General features: G+C 39.6%; 2 protein-coding genes across 2 annotated transcripts in view; one reads left to right on the top strand and one right to left on the bottom strand.

The window, feature by feature from the left end:
- map3k10 (mitogen-activated protein kinase kinase kinase 10) overlaps positions 1 to 2,338 on the bottom strand; it is a 59,727-nt gene extending 57,389 nt beyond the window's left edge. Inside the window, 1 exon segment of the mRNA XM_059330730.1 lies at positions 1 to 2,338. Within this exon segment, the coding sequence (XP_059186713.1) occupies positions 1 to 171 (171 nt within the window). The 5' untranslated portion in view covers positions 172 to 2,338.
- Positions 2,339 to 7,194: 4,856 nt separating this feature from the next.
- sipa1l3 (signal-induced proliferation-associated 1 like 3) overlaps positions 7,195 to 21,832 on the top strand; it is an 89,530-nt gene continuing 74,892 nt past the window's right edge. Inside the window, exon 1 of the mRNA XM_059330728.1 lies at positions 7,195 to 7,370. The gene's annotated coding sequence lies outside the window, so the exon portion shown is untranslated. The remainder of the gene's footprint in view (positions 7,371 to 21,832) is intronic.

Raw genomic sequence — 21,832 nt, 5'->3', positions numbered from 1 at the left:
GGGGGGCCGGGCGGGATTAGGCAAGGGGGGGGGCGGGGAGCAGCAGCCCCCACAGCTGGTGCAGGACAGGGGGGCGGCTGTGCTGAGCGCTCTGCCGTATGGGTTCATGGCAGCCTGACTGCTGTTTGACGCTGTAGGCCTGCCCTCTGTCAACTCAGGCTCACGGTCCATACAGGGCCCATTGACAGAGACGGGGTGTCCTGGACCACCAGTGAGGGGGAGAGGGGATCAGAGGATCAGAGAGCCGCAACTGCTCTCCCCCATCACCACATCCCGCTGTTGAAACTGTGCCAAATCCTGTCACCGGTTGCTGCTGTGCTGTTGCTACGCAGTGTGTAAGTAACATGTATTCCCAAAGGCAAGTTCATTCAGGGACAATAGACATCAGGTCAAACAATGACACTCAGCAGAGCAGATCCATGAGGGTAACACCCCTCAAACCTAATTGATTGTTTCCACTATTGTGTCTTTTGGAAAGCTGCCACAAACTCTCTGAAATATGTGTTGATTTAAGAAACAACAGGTCTGATGAAAGAAAGATGAGCTACTGATCAGTGATATTGATACTAATATGAATAAAACTTAATAACAATGTCCTACATTGTTGTTAAACTTCATGTAAACTTAACTATAAATCATGACTTATAGCTTTGAATCTTTTGCCCTAATAATCACATAATCTGCAGCTCATTGAGAGCCTTGACTGAGAGCTACAGAGACACTCAGAGGCGATAATAAAGCTGAAAAATATTAGTAATGGAGTATTTAGGCTGCCAATAAAAACAGCAGTCTATGTTTGAGCTGAGTGAAATCCTCTGAGCAGGGGTCCTCATTATTTCTCATCCAGCCCAGTGTACATGCACCTCCCCCGCCAGCCATCTCCATGAACACGGGCTGTTTTCTCTTCTATACTGTGTGTGTGTTTGGAAATATCCGCGGATATTCGCCCTACATCCCGACAAGCCGGTTTAAATCCCGCATGCATGAGCCGGTTCAACGTCCATGAATAGCTTTTATCAAAAAGGCCCCGTCCATTTTAAGACAGCTGGGGAATTAAAGGAACAAGCCGACGGCTGGGTGGCAGGTATTCAGTACAGAGTGGCACCATGTCCAGCATCCAGCCCAGTCTGAGCACAACAAACCCGCCTCCGTGTCTGTGCAGCGGCCTGGTTCAGTCGCCTCTGCCGGGCTACATTTGTGATGGTGACGGCTCCTCGGTGAGAAAAGAAACTCTTCTTCACTGGAGACAGCAAAAGGATGCCAGCATCTATCATTCTCCTGCTGCCTCGAGAGCACGCACGGTAGTTTCAGATCATCAATCAATAGTAGTGAAGGCTTTTAAATGTCCACCACTTCTTTAGGAAACACAGAAACCATCACACGGCGGCAACAAGGTGGAGAATAATGTCAGCGGTGGTTTGCATGGAGACATTGCAGCATTACAGTATCTCTGATCCGAGCAGACGAGATGAAATAAGGCGATGAAGGCTCCATGTTTCCCTTATAAATAGCTCGACCCCCCATCTTAATAATAGGGATAATAAAATAATAATATACAGTTAATTCTGATGCGCGCAAAATATGGAGCGTATCCAGTCCCTGTCTGCTTCTTCCGCCCCAAACAGCTTTATTTCAATACGTAAACAATTAGCGTTGACTGTAACCTAACCTGGACACTGAGGGCAGCAACATCCACCGACATCGACGCATGGGCGTGTGGTTGCATCCGAGTAAAGAGGGACCATCCAGGTCAGTAACCAATTTCGGCGACAAACTCAAAACGCTCCGGGGAGTCTGTGTGTGTGTGTGTGCAGCTCATCCAGCTGTCCGGAGCTCCGTGGTGTTCAGACAGGCTTCTCCTCCACAGAGACGTGACATTTCGAGCAGCGAGCTGTCAGTCTGTGGGCTGACTTTGCATCCAAATACACCGGGGCGCAGTCCACATACGTGGGAACAAGTGCTTCTTCTGTCGCCGATCTACAAAACATAGCGATGGTTGAGGCTCGCAGGCTGGTCTGCGCGTTTACTGCGCATCACGCGTGTGCAGATCTGGGCGCAGCTCTCCGTGCAGGGCGGAGAGGAGGACGGTGGAGTCTGTTGGAACGAGGCTAGGCAGTGCTGCTGCTGCTGGTGGTGGTGGTGAGGGTGCGCTGATGCATTGTGGGTAATGTAGTTCCCGAGGGCTCTCTTGCTGACCTACATCATTGTGGCAGCTCATGTAACTCAATAATTAGCAGTTACAATTATAAGGAAACGCATGATTGTCCTCAATGATTAGTTCATTTATTCTGTTGCATAATCATTTTTTATCATTTATTTATTATCAACGCTCCAATACACATCACTTCATATCTGTCCTACACTTTACTGGACTTTTACTGCTGTTGCATCAGTATTCTGACCATTTCTGTACCTTTATTGCAGTACAGTATTACAGTAGTTCTCAACCTTATTGAGTCGCGACCCCCAATTTAATATGCATGTTGTCCGCGACCCCGGCTCACTGAACAGAGTCTCACACGCACAGTTCAGATCAAAAAAGACACAAAATGACCAAAAAAGACACAAATTGGCCACAAAATGATCAAAAAAGACACAAAATAACCAAAAAAGAAACAAAATGACCAAAAAAAGACACAAAATTACCCAAAAAAAGACACAAATTGACCAAAAAAGACACAAAATAACCAAAAAAATACACAAAATGACCCAAAAAAGAAACAAAATGACCCAAAAAAGAAACAAAATTATCAAAAGGAGACACAAAATGACCAGAAAAGACACAAAATGACCAAAAAGACAAAAAAAAGAACACACGAACACTTTAACACAGTGGAGACAGAGCTGACTTCCAAAATGATTTGGCGACCCCCAGAAATCATCTCGCGACCCCAATTGGGGTCCCGACCCCAAGGTTGAGAATAGCTGGCTTAGATAGTCTACTTTTTTTTTTTTTTTTTTTTACCACTGAATAATTTTATTATTGCCTCTTTCTTAGTTGTGCTTTATCCTATTCTTTGTAATTGTGTGTGTAGTCTAGTGCAATTACCTATTATTTGATTGCATACTGACAATATATTTCTTAATATATATATACACTATATTACTGCAAAAGGCTTCAATGATAGAGGGATTTATTATTTCTTACATTTTCACTGGAAATGTAGCATCTTGATTCCTCCTACATGGCCAGGGGTAATCTAAATAGAGTCTCAACTGCTTTGGTTAATTCATAGACATTAATATTTATTGTTTTAATTGATATTTCTGCATTGTAATGCTGTTATTGTTATTGTTGTTGTTGTTTTTGTTTTGTATCTTCCTTCTTGGCAGACATTTTTGTAATTGAACATTTCCTTCCAGATTTTTTGTTGGACATTTTCATCACTTCATTGTTATTACTATTTTGCTGTAAAATGCTGTCAGTTTTCCTCAAAAAAACAATCACTGAAGAAGATTATTCTGCTGGAGCTACGTTTCTTGTGTTTCAACATTTTTTAGGATAAAACCAGGACAAATAATGACATTATTTCCAGAGAAAAAGACATTACATGACACAGTTGAGGGTTTGGGGACTTAAGATGTTGCTGGATCACATTAAAACAAAGAATACCTGAATAATTACTGTTATTTCATTCAAGCAAAAATAATCATGTGATATAATTTCATTACATTTTAGGATACAATCAATATACAGGATTCATGGAAATCAATTATTTAAGCTATACTGACCCCTGGTGCCTCATGAGTGGAACACAAAACATGAATGGGTTTTATAAATATGGGATCATTGGAGTCATACTTAGTACTGTAGTTTTCTTTGATCAAGCAGTACATACAGTTTGAATAGCTTTTGCTTCCTTATTCCACATTTTTTCATAGTTATATTTGTTTGTTTGCACCTGCTGAGTTTTCCTTCACTTCACTGCTACTAACAGAGGGCTGAGATGGAAGTCCAGACTGTGTCCTCTCCGGTTTCTCTTTAATCACTGCCATGCCATAATCAACATCCTCTGACTGGAATAAAGCTGCTGGAGGTGCAGAAATCCAAATGTGTCAGCAGCTTATATGTTATGGTCTGGTAGAACAGCTATTCTCAACCTTGGGGTCGGGACCCCAGTTGGGGTCGCGAGATGATTTCTGGGGGTCGCCAAATCATTTTGGAAGTCAGCTCTGTCTCCACTGTGTTAAAGTGTTCATGTGTTAATGTGTTTTAGTCTTTTTGGTCATTTGGGTTTGTTTTTTTGGTTCATTTTGTGTCTTTTTTGGTCAATTTGTGTCTTTTTTTTGGTCATTTTGTGTCTTTTTATAGTCATTTTGTGTCTTTTTTTTAATCATTTTGTGGTCAATGTGTGTCTTTTTTGTCATTTTGTGTCTTTTTTGGTCATTTTGTGTCTTTTTTTGGTAATTTTGTGTCTTTTTTGGTAATTTGTGTCTTTTTTAGGTAATTTTGTGTCTTTTTTGGTCAATTTGTGTCTTTTTTGGTCATTTTGTTTCCTTTTTTTGGTCATTTTGTGTCTTTTTTGGTCAATTTGTGTCTTTTTTTGTCATTTTGTGTCTTTTTTGTCATTTTGTGTCTTTTTTGATCACTTTGTGTCTTTTTGGTCATTTTATTTCTTTTTTTGGTAATTTTGTGTCTTTTTTGGTAATTTGTGTCTTTTTAGGTCATTTTGTGTCTTTTTTGGTCAATTTGTGTCTTTTTTTGGTCATTTTGTTTCTTTTTTGGGTGATCTGAACTGTGCGTGTGAGATTGTGTTCAGTGAGCGGGGGTCACGGACAACATGGATGTTAAATTGGGGGTCGCGACTCAAAAAGGTTGAGAACTACTGTGGTAGAAGAGCTGAGGAGAAGACTTTCTGGTTTGTTGCCGATGATATTTTGATTTGCTTAAAAACACACATAGTCATTAATAAATCCTACAGTATAATGCAGAGTATAAAACATAACACAGTACTGTACACAGGTTAAATATTATCCATGTTTTAGACCTTCCACCACATATTATTTTATTTAAACTGCAGTCAGTCAGTTGTAAAGTTTAACTTTTTGTATTTATTGAATGTTTTCATCTTAAAACTCACACTTTACAAGGATTCATGCCCTCTGTGTGTTTAGTTTAACATTTGGTATTTATGTCCATATTGAGATGATGATAACCAGCAGACAAAAGTACATGATTTGTTAAAAAGATTAAGGCTGTGTTGGAGTTTAAATTGACTTTTTTTTCTCCTTTTTTTTCCTTTTTCTTTTTTACCTGAGTTTTAATTTACTTTGTTGATTTATCTTAATTTTGGCTCTGATGTGTTCCAGTTCCTTGGGGGGAACGATTACTCAAACATTATTAGTTAATTGATGAACGTAAAAATAGCGATATTGACTTAAACAAAAGAAACAAACACTGGTTTAGGAATATGTTATGTTATGCATGTTGGTGATATTTAACAATGAATTCAACTTTAAAATGATATATCACACAATATTTTTTTAATTCATCCAATTTACATGCGTACATATACAATATTTATCTGCCATGTCTTGTATTGCATGTATTTATACTGTTCATACTGTACCTTAGTATTCCTAATTTAGCCTTGCTGTTTATTCTGTAGTCTAAATATTCTATACATACTGTTTTGTATATTACTCTTTATATTACTCTGCACTTTTTTAACATACTTGTACTTAACTTGAGTATTTCCCCTTGATACTTATACTTTTACTTCTACTCCACCACATTTTAGAGAGAAACACTGTACTTTTTACTCCACTCCATGTATTTCTCACTTAGTTACTAGTTATACTATTTACATAAAGAAACATTTATGCATATTATAACTTGCATGCATTATTAAAATGACCAGTAGAATAAGAAGTCTTATCTTAAATTGGCTACAACATACTAGCAACAATTAAATGCTGATTAAAACAGAATAATCTAATATTTTAATACTTTAAATACAATGTCTACATAGTTTGACTTGTTTATAAACATTGTAAGTTGTGGTTAATTGTTACCTTTTTAAAAATAAATAATGTTTTTGTTTACCTGTTTGTCTTTCTTTTCTGTTTGCCACTGCCTTTCAGTAATTGCCAATACTGGACTGTAAATTCTGTTCCTTTGATATTTGATTTTTTAAAAATACATATATATTTACCCGTTCGTTTGAATTTAAACATTTTATATTTGTCATTTTATATACACTACCGGTCAAAAGTTTTAGAACACCACAATTTTTCAATTCTTTATTGAAATTCAAGCAGTTCAAGTCCAATGGTCCAACAGCTAGAAAGGGTACAAAGGTAAGTGGTGAACTGCAAGAGGTAAATAAAAAAAGGTAAGCTTAACCAAGACTTAAAAAGAATGTACATTTCATAATTATACAAAAAGGCCTTTTTCAGGGAACAAGAAATGGGTTAACAACTTAAAGCAGTTCTGCAGCAATGGAGGTTGATCAAGCCTTGAAAGTTGCTACCAATTCCTACAGGTGTCCCAACTTTTCTTGATCACTTACATACAAGTTGCTCCACATTTATGAGAACTTCTGCAACAGAGTTGGGAAGAACTTTCTGAGGAATATTTGATTTCCATTGAGTGTGTTCAGCTGTTCTATCTGTTAAGGTGGCTACTTCCATTGAGTCAACAGTTTAGAATACATTTTCCTTTCTAAACTGATTCTATGATTTATTTTTTAACTTCAATTGCTTATTTCTTACATGCATTAATTTCAGAGTACACTGAGACATTAAACTGCATCATTTTCAATAAAATTCTGGAAAAGTTGGAGTGTTCTAAAACTTTTGACCAGTAGTGTACGTCTCTTTCAGATACTTTTAATGTTTTGTCTAAAACACTTTGAATTGACTTGTTGTTGAAAGGTGCTTTACAAATAAACTTGCCTTGCCTTTCTTTTTAAGTACACTGAGAGCAACAAAGAGTTTCTTTGATTTTGTTTAGCAACCACAAGGCTGTGCTATTGACTAATTTGTGTGCTATGCATGATCAAAATGTGACCATGCAGCATTATAAACATGCAGAACGGTTCTCTAGTGTTATTTCTATACATGTTTGAACTAAAATATATTTTCCCTTTAATATCCACGCTTGATTTCCCAGATGTTCATTAAAACTACGTGTGTGTCCAGAGCCCCGGTGGCAGCAGCAGCGTGCTGCCCCCTGTGTCTTACTATCAGTAGGTTGCGCCAAGCGGAGCTGCGCATGCGCGGTGAGTGTGCGGGCGCAGCTCCGCCGTGGTTTCGGTTGAACGTTGAAGCAGCCAGTCGACCGTTGGCTTCAACGAGTGTTTCCACAATGTCTGGAGGTTTACGGTAACGGAATAGGAGCCGAGCGGAAACACCGGAGCAGCGTTACGGTAAGCTGTGAGCTTTTATTTTGCTTTCCTATGAGTAGTTTTTAGTTTACCAGTGCGGGCTGTTTTAAAAAAGCGGCGAAAAGTGACGAGTGAACTAAACGTTAGCGAGCAGGGCAAACACCAAAAGGCACCGAGCCGACCAACTTCACTCATAGCGGAGAAACAGGCTCTTACTACGGCTCAGGAGGAGCTCCGAGTCCCGCCTGGAGCCCCTCGGACCGGCTCAACGCTTCACTCTGACCCCCGGCCATTCAACAGGCTAGATATTTATCTTAAAACACCCCGCTACCCGCAACAATTCATTAACTACTAAATATTCCACAACCTTCCTGATCATTAGGGCTCCAGTGCGCATGCGCCCGTAGCTGTGCTGACTTCGGATTTGTAGTTTTTTCGTACCTGAGTTAATCACAGTTGTGAGGGCCAAGAGAAAACGTTAAGACTACAAGTTCCAGACAATGGGAGCTTTGTTTGGGGGGCACAGCTAGTAGCCAGCTAGTTAGCGTGGACGAGCTTTGAATTTCGAGTAGTTGTGCTGCAAATCGGAAGTTGCCTTGGCTGGTGATTTGTTTCAGGATGAGCTGCATGGGAGATATTTGGGGTGTGTGGTTACACACACACACACACACACACACGTATTTCCTTTATTGGAGTAGTGGAAAATGCAACTGGTTTGCAACATGTTTTTAAATGTGCGTGTTATAATAGGATATTTGGTAGTAGTTGTATATGCAGACTGTGTTCAGCTGTCAAAATGCACAGTGCGGATTAGCAGTGGACATTTCTGTGTGTGTGTGTGTTTGAGTGTGTAACTGAATGGGGAGGTGATGATGCCTCGGCGTGCCGTCTCTTTCATAGAGATCCCCGTGTTGCTGCTGTATTCCCCAGCCCTCAGGAAATGACACGTCGAGTATCAGCATGATGGATCTGTCGTGCTAGAGCAGCAGAGCATGGCAGAACTGCACATATTCTGGCCATCATTTACTCTGGTTGCCTCCCATCTGCAACTAATGTAATAATTATTGCTGGGGAAAATCTGACAATGATGCTTTAATGTCTTACCCTGGTTATCCTGCTGCTTACCCGCCTGTAACAGCAGCATGTGTGGAGCACAGCACTGCCCACTGTTTGCTGCACTAATCCTGCATTTTCATCTTCCGTTTGAGGGGAGATCAAATTTGAACTGTGGAGTTTATGCTGAATAATAATGACATGGTGCTTCATATTGTAAATCCAGTCTCCTTTGATCAAAGTCTGTGCACCATACTGCAGGAGTCAGCCAGACAATGCCTTCTGTTTGTAGTTTCCAAGAAGAAATTTCCATCCTTTTCAATAGTTGTTTGAAAAGGTTCCATATTAAAAGCAAAACTAAGAAGACTTGATATCTTTGGCCTGGGAACTTACTTACCACTGTGCAACTCCAGTGTTTTATGGTTTTAATAACAACATTTGGTAGGAGTTTAAAACACATCACAATATTTCATCATAATATGATATTATATTGACTCTTTAAACAACGGTATATTTGCTGATCTAGCAGCAAAGTCTGCCACAGTATGATGTCAATTCTATTCAATTTAGGGACCCTTCGATTGATATAAGACAATATTATATCCCCCACAGTCAGTTTAATTTATATCAACTCACAAAAAGAAACCAAAAATATGATTTGATAATTTTATTACTGAGCTTTTCCAGGTATTTGAATGAATAACAATGTTGTTTTTCACAAAAATAATAATATAAAGTGAGAATTTAAAAATAAAGGCATAAAGAAGATGATCTATATTGATATTTTCCCTTTGCATCAATGATAGAGAGATAGATAAGACACCTTGCAGAGTTTGAAACCGTCCACAAGGCAGCCTTACTGCTCATAACCTCGACTGTTGTATCTCACTTATGGCTTATACTTTATGCTCATCTTCTGCCTTCTTTCGTAACTCTCTAGCTCTTGCACAAAGCAAAAAAAATCCATGAATTGATAGTTGGTTGGGGGGGGCTGCAGTACACATGTAGTTAGTATGATTTATTACATCAGTGAGTGCAGCAGCATGTCCCTACAAGTTGTTTTTGATGGATGTATAGAACAGCAGCCAGTATAGTGAATTTTTGACCTTTTCTATTTGGACTGTTCACCAATTTTGCACCAAAATGACGATACAAATGTACTCAAAGGGCTGCTTTCATAAACAAATTACTTTAAAAATGACTAATATTTATTATTATACATTGTACATATAAATGACATTGTCAACTACATCACCATCTTTTGAGAAGTCGGCCCAAACCTTAATGCCTGTTCGCTGTTGTGTTTCAGCCCTCTGTAGGTGAAAGAATAGTTTATTTGTCCTGTGCTCTGTTTGGTGATGACACCATGTCTAAATCACCTATAGCATCGTTTTCCACATTATATGTTCTGTAAAAGAAAGTTTACTTTTTTTTTTAATGAAGCATACTCATGCCCTTTGTTCTCTGGGTTATACAGTTTTGGGTCACGTGAATTACGTCAATTAACATCAGTGCAATACATTTTTAAAATCACTTTCCTCAAACCCCGGCTTTTGAGAGAAAAATGACAAAATACAAGGTATAATAGTTATGAACCCTTCGTTTTGGTTTTGGTTGAAAAAAAGTCAAACTCGGGCACATTTTAAGATCCAATTTCTCTGGTAAAACTTCACTTTTCCAATCAAAACATTTAAAAAACTATGTTTTTTATTGTTAGATCGTTGTTTGGCTGCCAATACTTCATGATTTTGGAAAATGCTGCCAGGTTGATAATATCTGTATAACCATGTTTGTTTTGGTACTTTTACAATGATATCTCATTATCTACGCTCATTTGATAACGATGGGCCCACGTCACAGTTGTAAAGCCCCTCCAGCAGTCGGCTTGTAGTTGGCTCCACTGGGTAGAAAATAACAATTGCTTGCAGTCTGTGATCTTGAGGAAGATCTCATGTATTGTGCTACTTATTTCAGTGTTTCATTGCAAACAGCTGCAGGAACAAAGGGTCCTGCCTTCAAAGAGCGATGAATGTGGGCCACCTGAGTTATTTCGCCTCTAAACATTCACGTTGAATCATCATATCGTATCTTGGTAGAGGTGATTCATCAGTTGTTGATTTTTCCCTCTACATGTTTCCCTTTCTTCTTCTTGACAAAGATTTAAAGAACTCCCGTACAGGTCATCTGTTGGGTGAACAAAACACTTTAACAAGGTTTTTTTTGTGTGTTTTATCTAAGGCAGCAAAGATTTAGTTTGGCAGTAGCAATGGTTAAAGTTCTCCTTTCCTCACCGCGACATCTTGGCAGCCCTCCTGCCTTTTGCAATTTTAGAGCGAAAAGCCTCTTTCCAGGTTTCTATTTAATCCTCAGAGCCGTCTTTGTTAAATATGTGTTAATAGAAATGAATAAATTGTGTGTTCTCACATTGTGCAGAAGAACATACATGGGTGGTTGACGTGAACTCAAATTCAAAGTGAAAAAAATAATAATTCAAAAATATATGTCAAATGACATACAATTATATTCCCTTATATGTGAATAATTCAAAACTGAATGTGTCCATTTCTAATTCCTAAAATGTGTCCACCGGTGCAACAAAATAAAGAATGTCATTATTTAATTCAGAGAATGTTGGACAGGTAAGATAGATACGCCCAAGGCATATTAGTTATGAATACTTTTATCAATTTACATTATTTTCAATGATCAATCAATGTAAATTGATAAAAATATTCAGATCAATACTTAAACTGCGTTGTACCAAAGGACTACCTTAAGACGACCAGTTCCAACACTGCACAGAAATAGTATAATGAAAATATTTGAGGCAGAAGTGATCTTGTGTCCAGAGATGTCTTCTGTCCTTCCTGATTCTGGAAGGACCTCTCTCAGTAACGGGCTGGTCACATTAATGCCTGTTTTATATCTACATCATGGTGTTGCTCCAGGAGGACAAAATGTAATGTGTCATAATAACTCTACATAGGCACCTTAACACTTATATTCTCTAGATTCATTAAGTAAACACTCGTATGACATGCATTCAAGTATTTTAATGTATTTAGATTAATTTTTCATTAAATTACAGTTGTTTTAAGATAAGTAATGCTACCTAGGACAGTTGCACCGGTGGACAAATGTCATGTTCAAAACAGAATATTTGCATAGTTGAAGAACGATACTCATTGTTTGCAGATGGATTAGATGTAGAAGAATGAACTGCATATTAAAACATTAATTTTAATGAAATATTATCAAATTTTAGTAATATTTGTCACTGGGAACACAAAAATTGAGCGTCACGTCAACCACCCACATACATAGTGGAGCACCTCCAACATCATCCATCACCATCACTGGGTGTATCCTGAAAGGTCACAGAGAGGGAGGATGCCCCCTGAGGCTAAAGACCCCATCTGCTCTGTGTCAGGGTGCACAGCGATGGCTGCGTGTGTTTTCAGAGGACTATCGTCTTTAACTTGACCTTATAGATTTCAGCCACAGAAGCATATTTCAAGCAGCACTCTCTCTCTCTGTTTATTGCCAGCTCATGCTGATGGTTTATACTCCTTTTAAACCAACAGTGTGACGCAGGTTCAACCTGTCAGTGGCTAATCTAAATGGGTCACCACACGTCATCACACCTGGCATCCCAGCCTCCTCCAGACCGGACTTGGGTTTAGGTGGGACAGTAATTGACTGAGGTAAACAGGTGGTACTATATAGATTGATGATTCATTTTAATGTTTCTGTGTTTTTGTAGGTTTTATTGAAATTATATGACAAGCAGATTAAGAAAAACCGTGGAGTTGACCTTATATCTGTGACATGATCTCCAAATAGTTAAGTCAAAGTTGACACTGTGACACAGGATTCCTGCTCACTCAGCACCTCTTGGATGCATAAACGGAATGATTTCAGACTAGAAACAAAATACAGGCAAGGCAGCTTTACTTATATAGCAGCTATCCAATCCAGAGGCAATAAAATGTGCTTTGATTGTGTTAAAGAATTGCATAAAATGTAAAAAAAAACCCAACCCTGAATACTTCATTAAATAAAGATTATAAATTAAGATAAAAATGAAATACAAATACACAAAAAGTAGTTGACTAGAAATACAGTTACATTGATGGGAATCAAGAAGAGGAGAGGTTACAAATTGTCCAATCAATGGGGATCGTATGTCTTGGAACTACTTGATTCCTTTTATTGATGTTGGCATGTTTTTGTGACAGCTGGTCATTGTTAAACAGTGACATGAAACTTCGCCTTTGCTGCTGGAGACTTGCTACAAGAGAGAGTCATGGTGGAAAGGAAGAAATGGTCCAAAGCATGGCTTTATTCTCTGACCAATTAGAATCAAAATAGCATTGGTAACAATAAAAACGTATCAGTTCCCGTCCCTATTAATGCACTAGGGGTGCACTGGCCGATCACCGATTTTTAAAAAGTCTGACCTGCCGATTCCGATTTTGGCCAATACTGTTTTTTTTTTATAACTCACAGCTGAACCTTCAATGTTTGAATCTTATTTTATTGAAAAACAGTAACACAGCAGTATTTTTCTTTAACAAATAAAGGAAATCACAATGCCTGAGATAGTTAATACAATATTGAACTTAAAATAAATAGCAACAATTTACAGGACAAACTAAACCGCTAACGGTGGCTCTTCTTAACAAGCCGGCCTCCGTCTCGTTAGCAGCTCGTTGAAGTCGCTGGATTTGTCTCTAGTCGCTTTCTTGAAAAATAGTTGCTAAGGGGTCTGAAAAGTTGCTAAATTTAGCTACAAAGTTGGGAGTACTGCTTCGCCTGTGGGGGGTTATTATCGAGGTAGATAAGATGCTAGATAAGAACCCCTATAATGCACCAATATATTAAAACTCCAGGCACTACATACAAGCTACTGTTGTCATTGTATGTTGTTTACATATACTGATGTGTTCAGTGCTGTGGAAAATAATTTCTCCTTTAAACTAAGATATTCACATAAGTCCGTTTTGTTGATATTCACACAAAATTTTACCCACAAGAAAGAGACAGAGAGACCGAGGCACAGAAACCGAGAGCTCACTGTGTGGGCGAGAGCCAGCATGGATGAGAAACTGAAAATGAATTTTTATTTGATAATTACGTAATGTAGTGTGGTTCTGTGTAATTCTGGGATTTAGCTGTGACGAGTAAGGCACTATTACAAATTCTCTGTCAGAACAGGGCCTCAAATCACTGGAAAAAAACATCTCTGCACCTTTGAATGTGTAACATGTGTGTCAGAGGGCAGCACAACTTCAAAGAAAAACAATGGGGAAAGATCTTCCAAACTTATGAACATATGAAGCAACACAACATATGTATATATATATTGTAAAATGTATTTTACTCCTTGTAAAGGCTACTTAACAATAAAGTGATGCAGTTTACTGAACATACCAGACTGTTCTAGCTGTTCCACATTATTGACGATTATTTATCAAAAATGTAATTGTGTAATATTTAGTGAAAACACCTTTATTGATATTGGGATATTTTGGTCCAAAATATCGTAATATTTGATTTTCTCCCTATTGCCCAGCCCCAGTATATACATATGCTGGGTTTACGACTGGATAATTTACTCAGCATCTAATATCATAATATTAATACCAGAAGTAACAGACAGCGCTTTCCAACTTCTATTCAAGGGATTAAAGGTGCTGTACGTACACATTAATATAGCGGAACAAAACTATTTGACACGTAAAGACATGGTGGAGTAGTGGTGTCCTGTGTACCCAGTAGGTGTGTTAAAGTGACACCAAGGTGCCCATATGAAGGTCAATATATGTGACAAGTTGGAGATATGAGTATGAGAGCCGTATGCACGCAATCCTGGTTCAGCCTCTGAACCATAGATCAGCTCTGAATGTCAAGTACACCACCTTTAACAGCCGTCTCATATAAATGTGCGCTTAGCAGACCTGCGTCATACACGTGTATTAGTCAGAGTGCAGGTGTTACATTTAAAGATGAAATAGCATGAGACCACCAACAGTAATGCACGCCCCCTCCGGTCTCCACTCTCTTTGATGTATTGGCGTCCCTCGAGGGTTATATCCATAAGTCAGTGTGCATGACAGTGTCAAGAGGTCAGAGATTTACAGAAAGAGGAGCACACCAATGTTTCCTGAAATGAGTCTCTGCTTTACGGCCTTATGGGCAGCTATAAAACATTTTCTATGTAGGCAGTTTATCTATCAAGCCTCCCTCCTTTTTTTCTTTTTCTTCTCACTCCTGCAGAGGTCAGATTCCCTCAAGGTGTTGTTTTCCAATCTTCTCGAGGAAGAGGATGAATCAGATAATATCACAGTCCTGCGCGTAAATGTTCAAAATGCACTTTGCCTCGGCTGATAGCGATGTGCAGTTTCTATCTTTTACAGAGGTCAGGGCGGATATAAGACGGAGTAGGTGTCCCAGGCGGAGCATAGACTCTGTCCCAGGCTACATCTCTCTTCTCTTGACTCCTCTCCACTCTGGGTATGTTTGACTGGAGTAAATATAGCTCGCTGGTTTCAGAGAGAGGATAAACACAGATGTTGAGGAGGCCTTTCTTGCCACAGGTTGGCCTGCGTCCTCCCCCTGGTCAGCGTTGGTAGCAGACGGAGACAGCGAGAGGGAAGGCCTCGCCATCATCCACGGCTCACTTAAACAGGGTTATTAAAGCTAACACGGAGCATTTGACGATGACACAGGATGTATACGTTAGCCACAAATCATTGAGAGAGCCTGACAAAGTGCTGTACATAAAGAGTGATTTACGCCTGCTGTCCATTTAGCAATTTAAAGTGGAGGCCTCTCAGCTTTACAAGTTGATGTCCACTTAACAAAGAGCAGTAACTCTGCCCTGTCAGGTGGTGAGTTTAAACTTGGATCTGTGTTTATTGAAATAGTGGAGAACTTGGAAGATTTTCACAGAAATCCAGACAGGACTGTTTGGGTTATTTCTCAGTTCTCACACTGAATCCAAGGCCACAAGAGGCAGGAATCACTGATAACTGGCTATATAAGTACCACTAAGTCCCTGAGCAGTACTGAATGTGCTCATCTCCATAACATTAAGAGCTCTTATCTTTTACTCTCCCCCCTTTTGTATTGTTTCTCTCTAGCCTATATTCCTCTTGCAAAAGGGACTGATGATGTTAAATGGTGTTTCAGTGCTGTGCTGCTGCAAGAGACGGTTGATGATAGAAGCACAAATCATGCATTCAATCTCTGGGGAAGAGGCTTTGTTGTAGCGACTTGCAAAGCATTCAGAGACACATTCATTCATATGAATTGTCATGCAGCTGAGAGCGGCAGCAGCCACCTTTTCTCTCTGTAACGTCTTCATTGCCTTTAATTCTCTGACTTCTTTTTTCTTGTGTCTTGGGAGTTGAGTTTGTCTCCTGCTTTGAGGGGAAGAACGTGTTGTTACACCTGCTTCATATCTGTCCCTAACTGAGGCTTCACACACAGGGTTGACAGGTGGTGTGTGTGAATGTGTGTGTGCACACAAAGAGCTCTGTCACACACAAACATAGCAGCAGAGATGTTCTGGAAAGAGGAAATCCTGCATGACGGGATAAAGAAACAGCTGATTCTGTCTCCATCTGTTTTTATTGAGCGAGGAGGAGTCAATTAACCTTGTGTGCCCACTCACACATGAGCTTGACCATCACACAACTGTCAAGTTATGAACTCTCTAGCTATTCATTTTAGCTACAGTTATAGTTTATTGGTTATTCTAGAGATTGTTTTTTAGGCAAAATAATTTCAAATCTGGGATTTACTGTCCTTAGGGGTCATGTAACGGTAATTATTAATTTATTTTACTGTTGTTTGAACAAAACAAGACATTTCAAAAGATGAAAGATCAAAGATGTCAACTTGGGCTTTGAGGAATTGTCAGTGATATTTTTTTTACTACTTTCCGACATTTAAACAATTTATCTGGGAAAAAAACAACAATTGCCAGATTAATTGATGATTATTATGAGTTGCATTGTTACTTTGACCACATGATCATTAGGGATGCACCAATTTTTCCTGCCTACGACACTTAATATCACTCAATATCAGTTAGTTAATAGGTGTAATAGGGAGGACACGATAGTACCTGGTACCCAGTACAGCTACTTGGGTCTGAGTTACAGCGATAACCAATATTAGTTTTATCTGTGCATTCCTAATGATCATACAGTGCTACAACTAATTATTTAGTTAGTTTAATTACATTTAGACTATTAAATGAAAAACAAAATTATCCTACATTAATCATTTTGTCCAACCAGCAGTCAAAAGCGTCATCAATTTAGAATTGTAAAACAGAAAAGCAGCAAATTCCCACATTCGAGATGCCGAGCCAGCAAATATCTGCCATTTGTTTTGGATTAATGATGACGACTTGATTATAAACATAGTTGTCGATTCATTTGTGCTGTAAACAATTGAGTAATCATTTCATCTGTTTAGGCTAATTCACACATAATGTCTCAAGAACTGTAGAAGGATATCAACACACAATGAAGCAAGAAACGCAGCCAACAGACTCACCTCCTGGCATGTAATGTTTTTATTGTATCAAATATTTGTGCTGATCAAAGATAACGTTTGTTTTTTGATTTTATCCCATACATTTTCCTGCTAGACTAAACGACAGGATGTTTGAAATAGCTGATCAAGAATGTTAATGTGAATGAGGAAGTTTAAAGGCCCTTCATCTCAGTCAATGGCCTGAATCACAGGATCAACAAAAGGTTGTAATGACCCAGCCCACTACGTCTGAACAATGAGTCAATTCTTCATCGTTAAAGATGTGTGTATGAGCACATTTTTGTTTCTTTCTGTAGAGCAATAAAAGCATCTTTGTAGCCCCCAGACACCTCATGTGAAATTCCATCTGTGTTTTATTTGGAGGCGCTCGGCAGCCCCTTTGCTCCTTCTGGCTCTCATGCTGCCTGTTGGAGGTCAAGCTGTTGGACAGGAAGTGAGTATGTACTGCGGAGGATGCGAGTGTGTGCTGGAGATGAGTGTTGCTGTGAATCAGACAATAGGCATCAGGGAGAGAAGTGGCTGTACGCTGCAGAGATCAGTCACAAAGACAAATGACCAGTTCGCAGGACATGAGTACAAACATTCCTTCCAAGCTGAGCAAAAATGTTAACACAATTTGTCTGTGGCATGCAGCTGATACTCCAGAGTTTATCTTTGCCCATTCATTGTAGCGATGGTTTGGTGTTAGCTCATCTCCAGCTGCTGTTGAAAGAAGCGGTTGGAGAAAAGGGCGTAACACCAAACAGCATCAGGAAACATGCAGATAGATTTGCATGTTTCCCCCCCTTCCCCTCAGGATGTTTTGTTTTTAGTGACCTGCAGAAATGCAGACGGCTAAACACACAGCCTCATGGGTGTGTGTGCCTATGTGTCTGGGTGGGAATAAAGATGTTTTTAGTTTTTGTCTCATTGTAAAATGTTTTATGAAAGGACATCAAAAGTCAGCATGCCTTTCTTTTTTTCTCGTTTTGTGGTATGTGTGCAGAGAGGCATGAATATATACATCCAGCCATTCAGAGAGGCATGTATACATACATATGGTCTCTATGTCCCCTCTATGTCTTCACAGCTCAGATCTCCAGCTATGACTGCTGACTGTGGAGCCATTGTTTTAATGCTAATTGAGTATAACATGTGGTCATTCCATGAATGCCTCTTGGCCCACTTTTTATAGTACTGTATCAAAACGTGCATTTCTTTCCTCCTCATTTCCAAATCAGATTTGATACTGATGGAGGCTATTTAGTGGGCTATTTTCCGCACAAGTTCATTAGCTCTCCTCTGCACAGAGGGGGTATGGTATGTTAATGTGTTTGCTGTCGCCGAGGCCGGGCAATATGTTAAATCTGCTCCATGACTGGGACATAAGGGGATTTCAGAGAAACATACTGTACACAGCTGTTTTGTTTCGCGACTTAAAAAAAAAAAATCTTGCTGACTATGTATTCCACTGTGTGTGTGTACACATTATAAATCAGTGGTTCAATATAGTCAACGTTTTTGAATAATTGATTAGTGTTTCCTGTGGTCCATTTGTCATCAGATAACCCAGCTCACTGCCTCTTTCCTAGTGGGCGTTTTCACTGGGAAAATGCAAGGGAAGGGAGCGTGTAGCTTCAGGTCAGAGATGAAGATGATATATGATGCTGGACATTCCAGTTTGAGTTATAGATCCATTAGTTTGAGTCATATTAGACAACAAAACACCACAGCAGCAGTTTATAATACAGCTAGGAGCGATTTTACAACTCTAGAAAGTTAACCCTGCGACAGTCGTTTTATCCTACTAGAGCTGCAACTATTAGTTGAGTAATCCAATAGCAGAGCAATAGAAAAGTAATCGCCAACTATTTTAAATATCAGTCTGTCTTTGATGTATTTTTCATTTGAAAATTGCATAAAATGCTGTCTCTATATCAGCCTCTCAGATATGGAGATTTCCTTTAAAAACCTGTTTAATATATTTTAAACTACCATTTATTTGGACTGACAAAATAATTACATGGACTTCAAGAAACTGAGATTTAAGATGTTGTTTTACATTTTAAAAAATCGAGAAATGAGTTGGCTGATTAATCGATAGTGAAAACAATGGTTGACTAGGGTCCTTAATGCAACAGTAGCAAGGTAAAGAGAATCATCTTTCATGTTACACAGTAATATGGCAGCAATATGTTCCAGGTCATTGCCACGATTAGCTATTGTCAACATATTTTGCTAGATTACTTTTTTGCCTTAGCAACGTGCTGCGTCAATGCAGTGGCCTCATAGAAATGTATGAATGAAGTGCGTTTTGTCTGAACGTGATCTTACTCTACACTTATAATTAAATCTTCTCACAGCCTTTCAGCAGGTTTTCAACACAAAGACTCTTCAGTGTTGCAGGTTGTAACACTAGAAGAAAAGCAATGATAATGTAGTGATGGGTAACTCAAAAGCTATAGCTATTGAACTCAAGTACCACCTGCTTGTATTCTGGTTCTAGCTGGCTTGATGAAGCTCAGTTTGCCAGTGTTTGATAATAAGGTGACACCATCTTTACATGAAGTCACATTAAGTCTGCTCTTGTCTGGTGTTTATAGCATATCCCGGTGAGATGTTTTTCTCCTCCAACTTAGATGAATGTTTGGATATTGCGTAAGGTAAGGTGCACTATATTTTTTAAACATCATTCCAGTATTTAGCCACACAAAAAAACATTTCTAAGGAGCAGATATCTTACTGTGGTCCTGCCTTCCATATCGTTTTGAGAGAGCAACTATAGTGTGGCTCCTTCCTGCACAATGCACAAACATCTTTTTTTTTTAGCATTTTTTTTTGCTGAGCTTGAACATAAACATCTCCTGAGCTACTACATGTGAGAACTTGTAGCCTCCCAGTACTGTTTATTAAAGTGCTTGATTAAAATCTAATTAGCTCTGCTGATGCCACCCTTTGAAACACGTTCATTGTAATGCTGAGCTCTTTGACTGGTTTTAGTCTTCAGTTTGAAGTGAAACCACTCTGCACACTTGGCTGCTGCCCAGCTGCTATCACATTCTGCACTACGCTGCTGCAAGTGATGGGGAATACTTTATTATTGTAGTCAAAAGCATCAGTTATCAGGGTAATTAGTTGTTGTAGCTTAGGACAGTGATGCAAACTGTCTTCCACACCAGCATGTTTCCTGAGACTGTGTGCAGCAGTGACAGCCTTGTTAGCTGTCCCATAGGAGTATATAGGCCGGAGAGGGAAGTGACAGAAGTTTGGGTGTTTCTGCACACAACAGTCGAGGCTGTTATCATCGTGGGAGAGGAGGAGACGGATGAGCTGATAACTCAGAGGGGGAGACATAGCTGGGCAGGGGAGGAGGGAGAGGAGGACACAGACTAAAAGGGAGAGGCTAAAAGGGAGGCCTGTTGGGAGAAGAAAGCCAGCCCATGTGCTTCCTTCTCCTCTTTCACCTCCTTGATTCGTCCTCCCTTTTTTTCTCCGTATTCCCCATGACCTCTGCAGCGGAACCCTGATTAGATAACGGCGTGGTTCAGTGTGTGAGGCAAGGCTCTACCTGAGAAATAATAACGATAATCAAAAAAGACAAAGGAGGAGAACAAAACACAGTGGAAATGAGTGACGATAAAAAGTGTGCGAATGTGATCCAATCCCCCCTAGAGAGAGGCGAGAGCCCCCGGGGCCTATTGTCTCTGGATAGAGTGCCTCTCCTCTTGATTTAAGAAATGCAACACACAAAGATTCAGGACAAGAAAGGACAGTGGACATTTTGTCTCTGTGCTGCAGCTACCAGGTGACTGCTTGTGTGCATAGTGAAGGTCACTCCTATCTCCCGCCCCTGGATGAAACTCGCTTGACCCACTTTGTTGCCCGAAGGCGCTCCTCAGCGTCCCCCCTCCCCTCCCCTCCGTCTCAGACATGCACTTAGGCAACCTTGTGAACTCTTGTCACTGCTCTCAGCCCAAACACCTCAGCACACACATGGCTGCGTCCATTAAGCACATTTCTGACATGCAACTACTGCCGACGCTCTTCCCCCGTGATGTGCATGTACACTCTCACATGCACACTTGTCTGCAGAGGGCTGTTTTTTTCCAGTGGTTCCCACGTCTGAATTTGACAGGAATGTTGGCAGCCCGGTGGGGAGCCTCCAGGCTGTGGATTTTTTTCTCCCTCCCATCACAGTTTATAAAGACATAATCAACATTTTGGGAAATGTGCTTATTCGTGTTCTTAAGGGAAGATCAATACCACTCTCATGTCTTTGTACAGTACAGACTTGAGTTGTAACGATTCTCCACAGTCATTGTTCATTTCAGACCTCAAATTTCAATTTGAACACAAATCGTCCCCAAAATCAAATCAAAGACAAATTTAATTATAACATGCTTCACATACTACACATTCTTTCCTCACTGTAGAATGATTTGACAGATTACCAATCCCAGCGAAAACATTTACTTAAAAGTGTCGGGGTGTTGATTGTAGTTTAGTGCAGCCATTCTCAACATTGGGGTCCCGAACCCAATTGGGGTCGCGAGATGATTTCTGGGGGTCGCCAAATCATTTTGGAAAAAATATAAATGCACAAAATTAATATTAAATTACATAATTTCATACAGGGAGATGTTTTAGTTGTTGTCTGCTTCATTATTTGTCAAAAAAATTGTCGTATCAGCTGAGTTTGTCTGATCTGAACTGTGAGATTCTGTTCAGTGAGCACAGCGGAAAAAAAAAAAGGAAAGAAAAAAAAACCTGGCGCGTTGTTGCTTTACTGCAGCTGCAATTTGCTAGCAGCTAGCTATAACTAATGCTGGAAAAATGGAGCAATGGCTGCAAAGAAAAGCTCAACATGCATTTTAAATTGGGGGTCGTGACTCAAAAAGGTT

This window comes from Centropristis striata, chromosome 4, assembly GCF_030273125.1.
Source record: "Centropristis striata isolate RG_2023a ecotype Rhode Island chromosome 4, C.striata_1.0, whole genome shotgun sequence".
Taxonomy (NCBI): Eukaryota; Metazoa; Chordata; class Actinopteri; order Perciformes; family Serranidae; genus Centropristis; species Centropristis striata.
The sequence above is the reverse complement of the archived record's forward strand: the minus strand, read 5'-3'. Positions and strand labels throughout refer to the sequence as shown.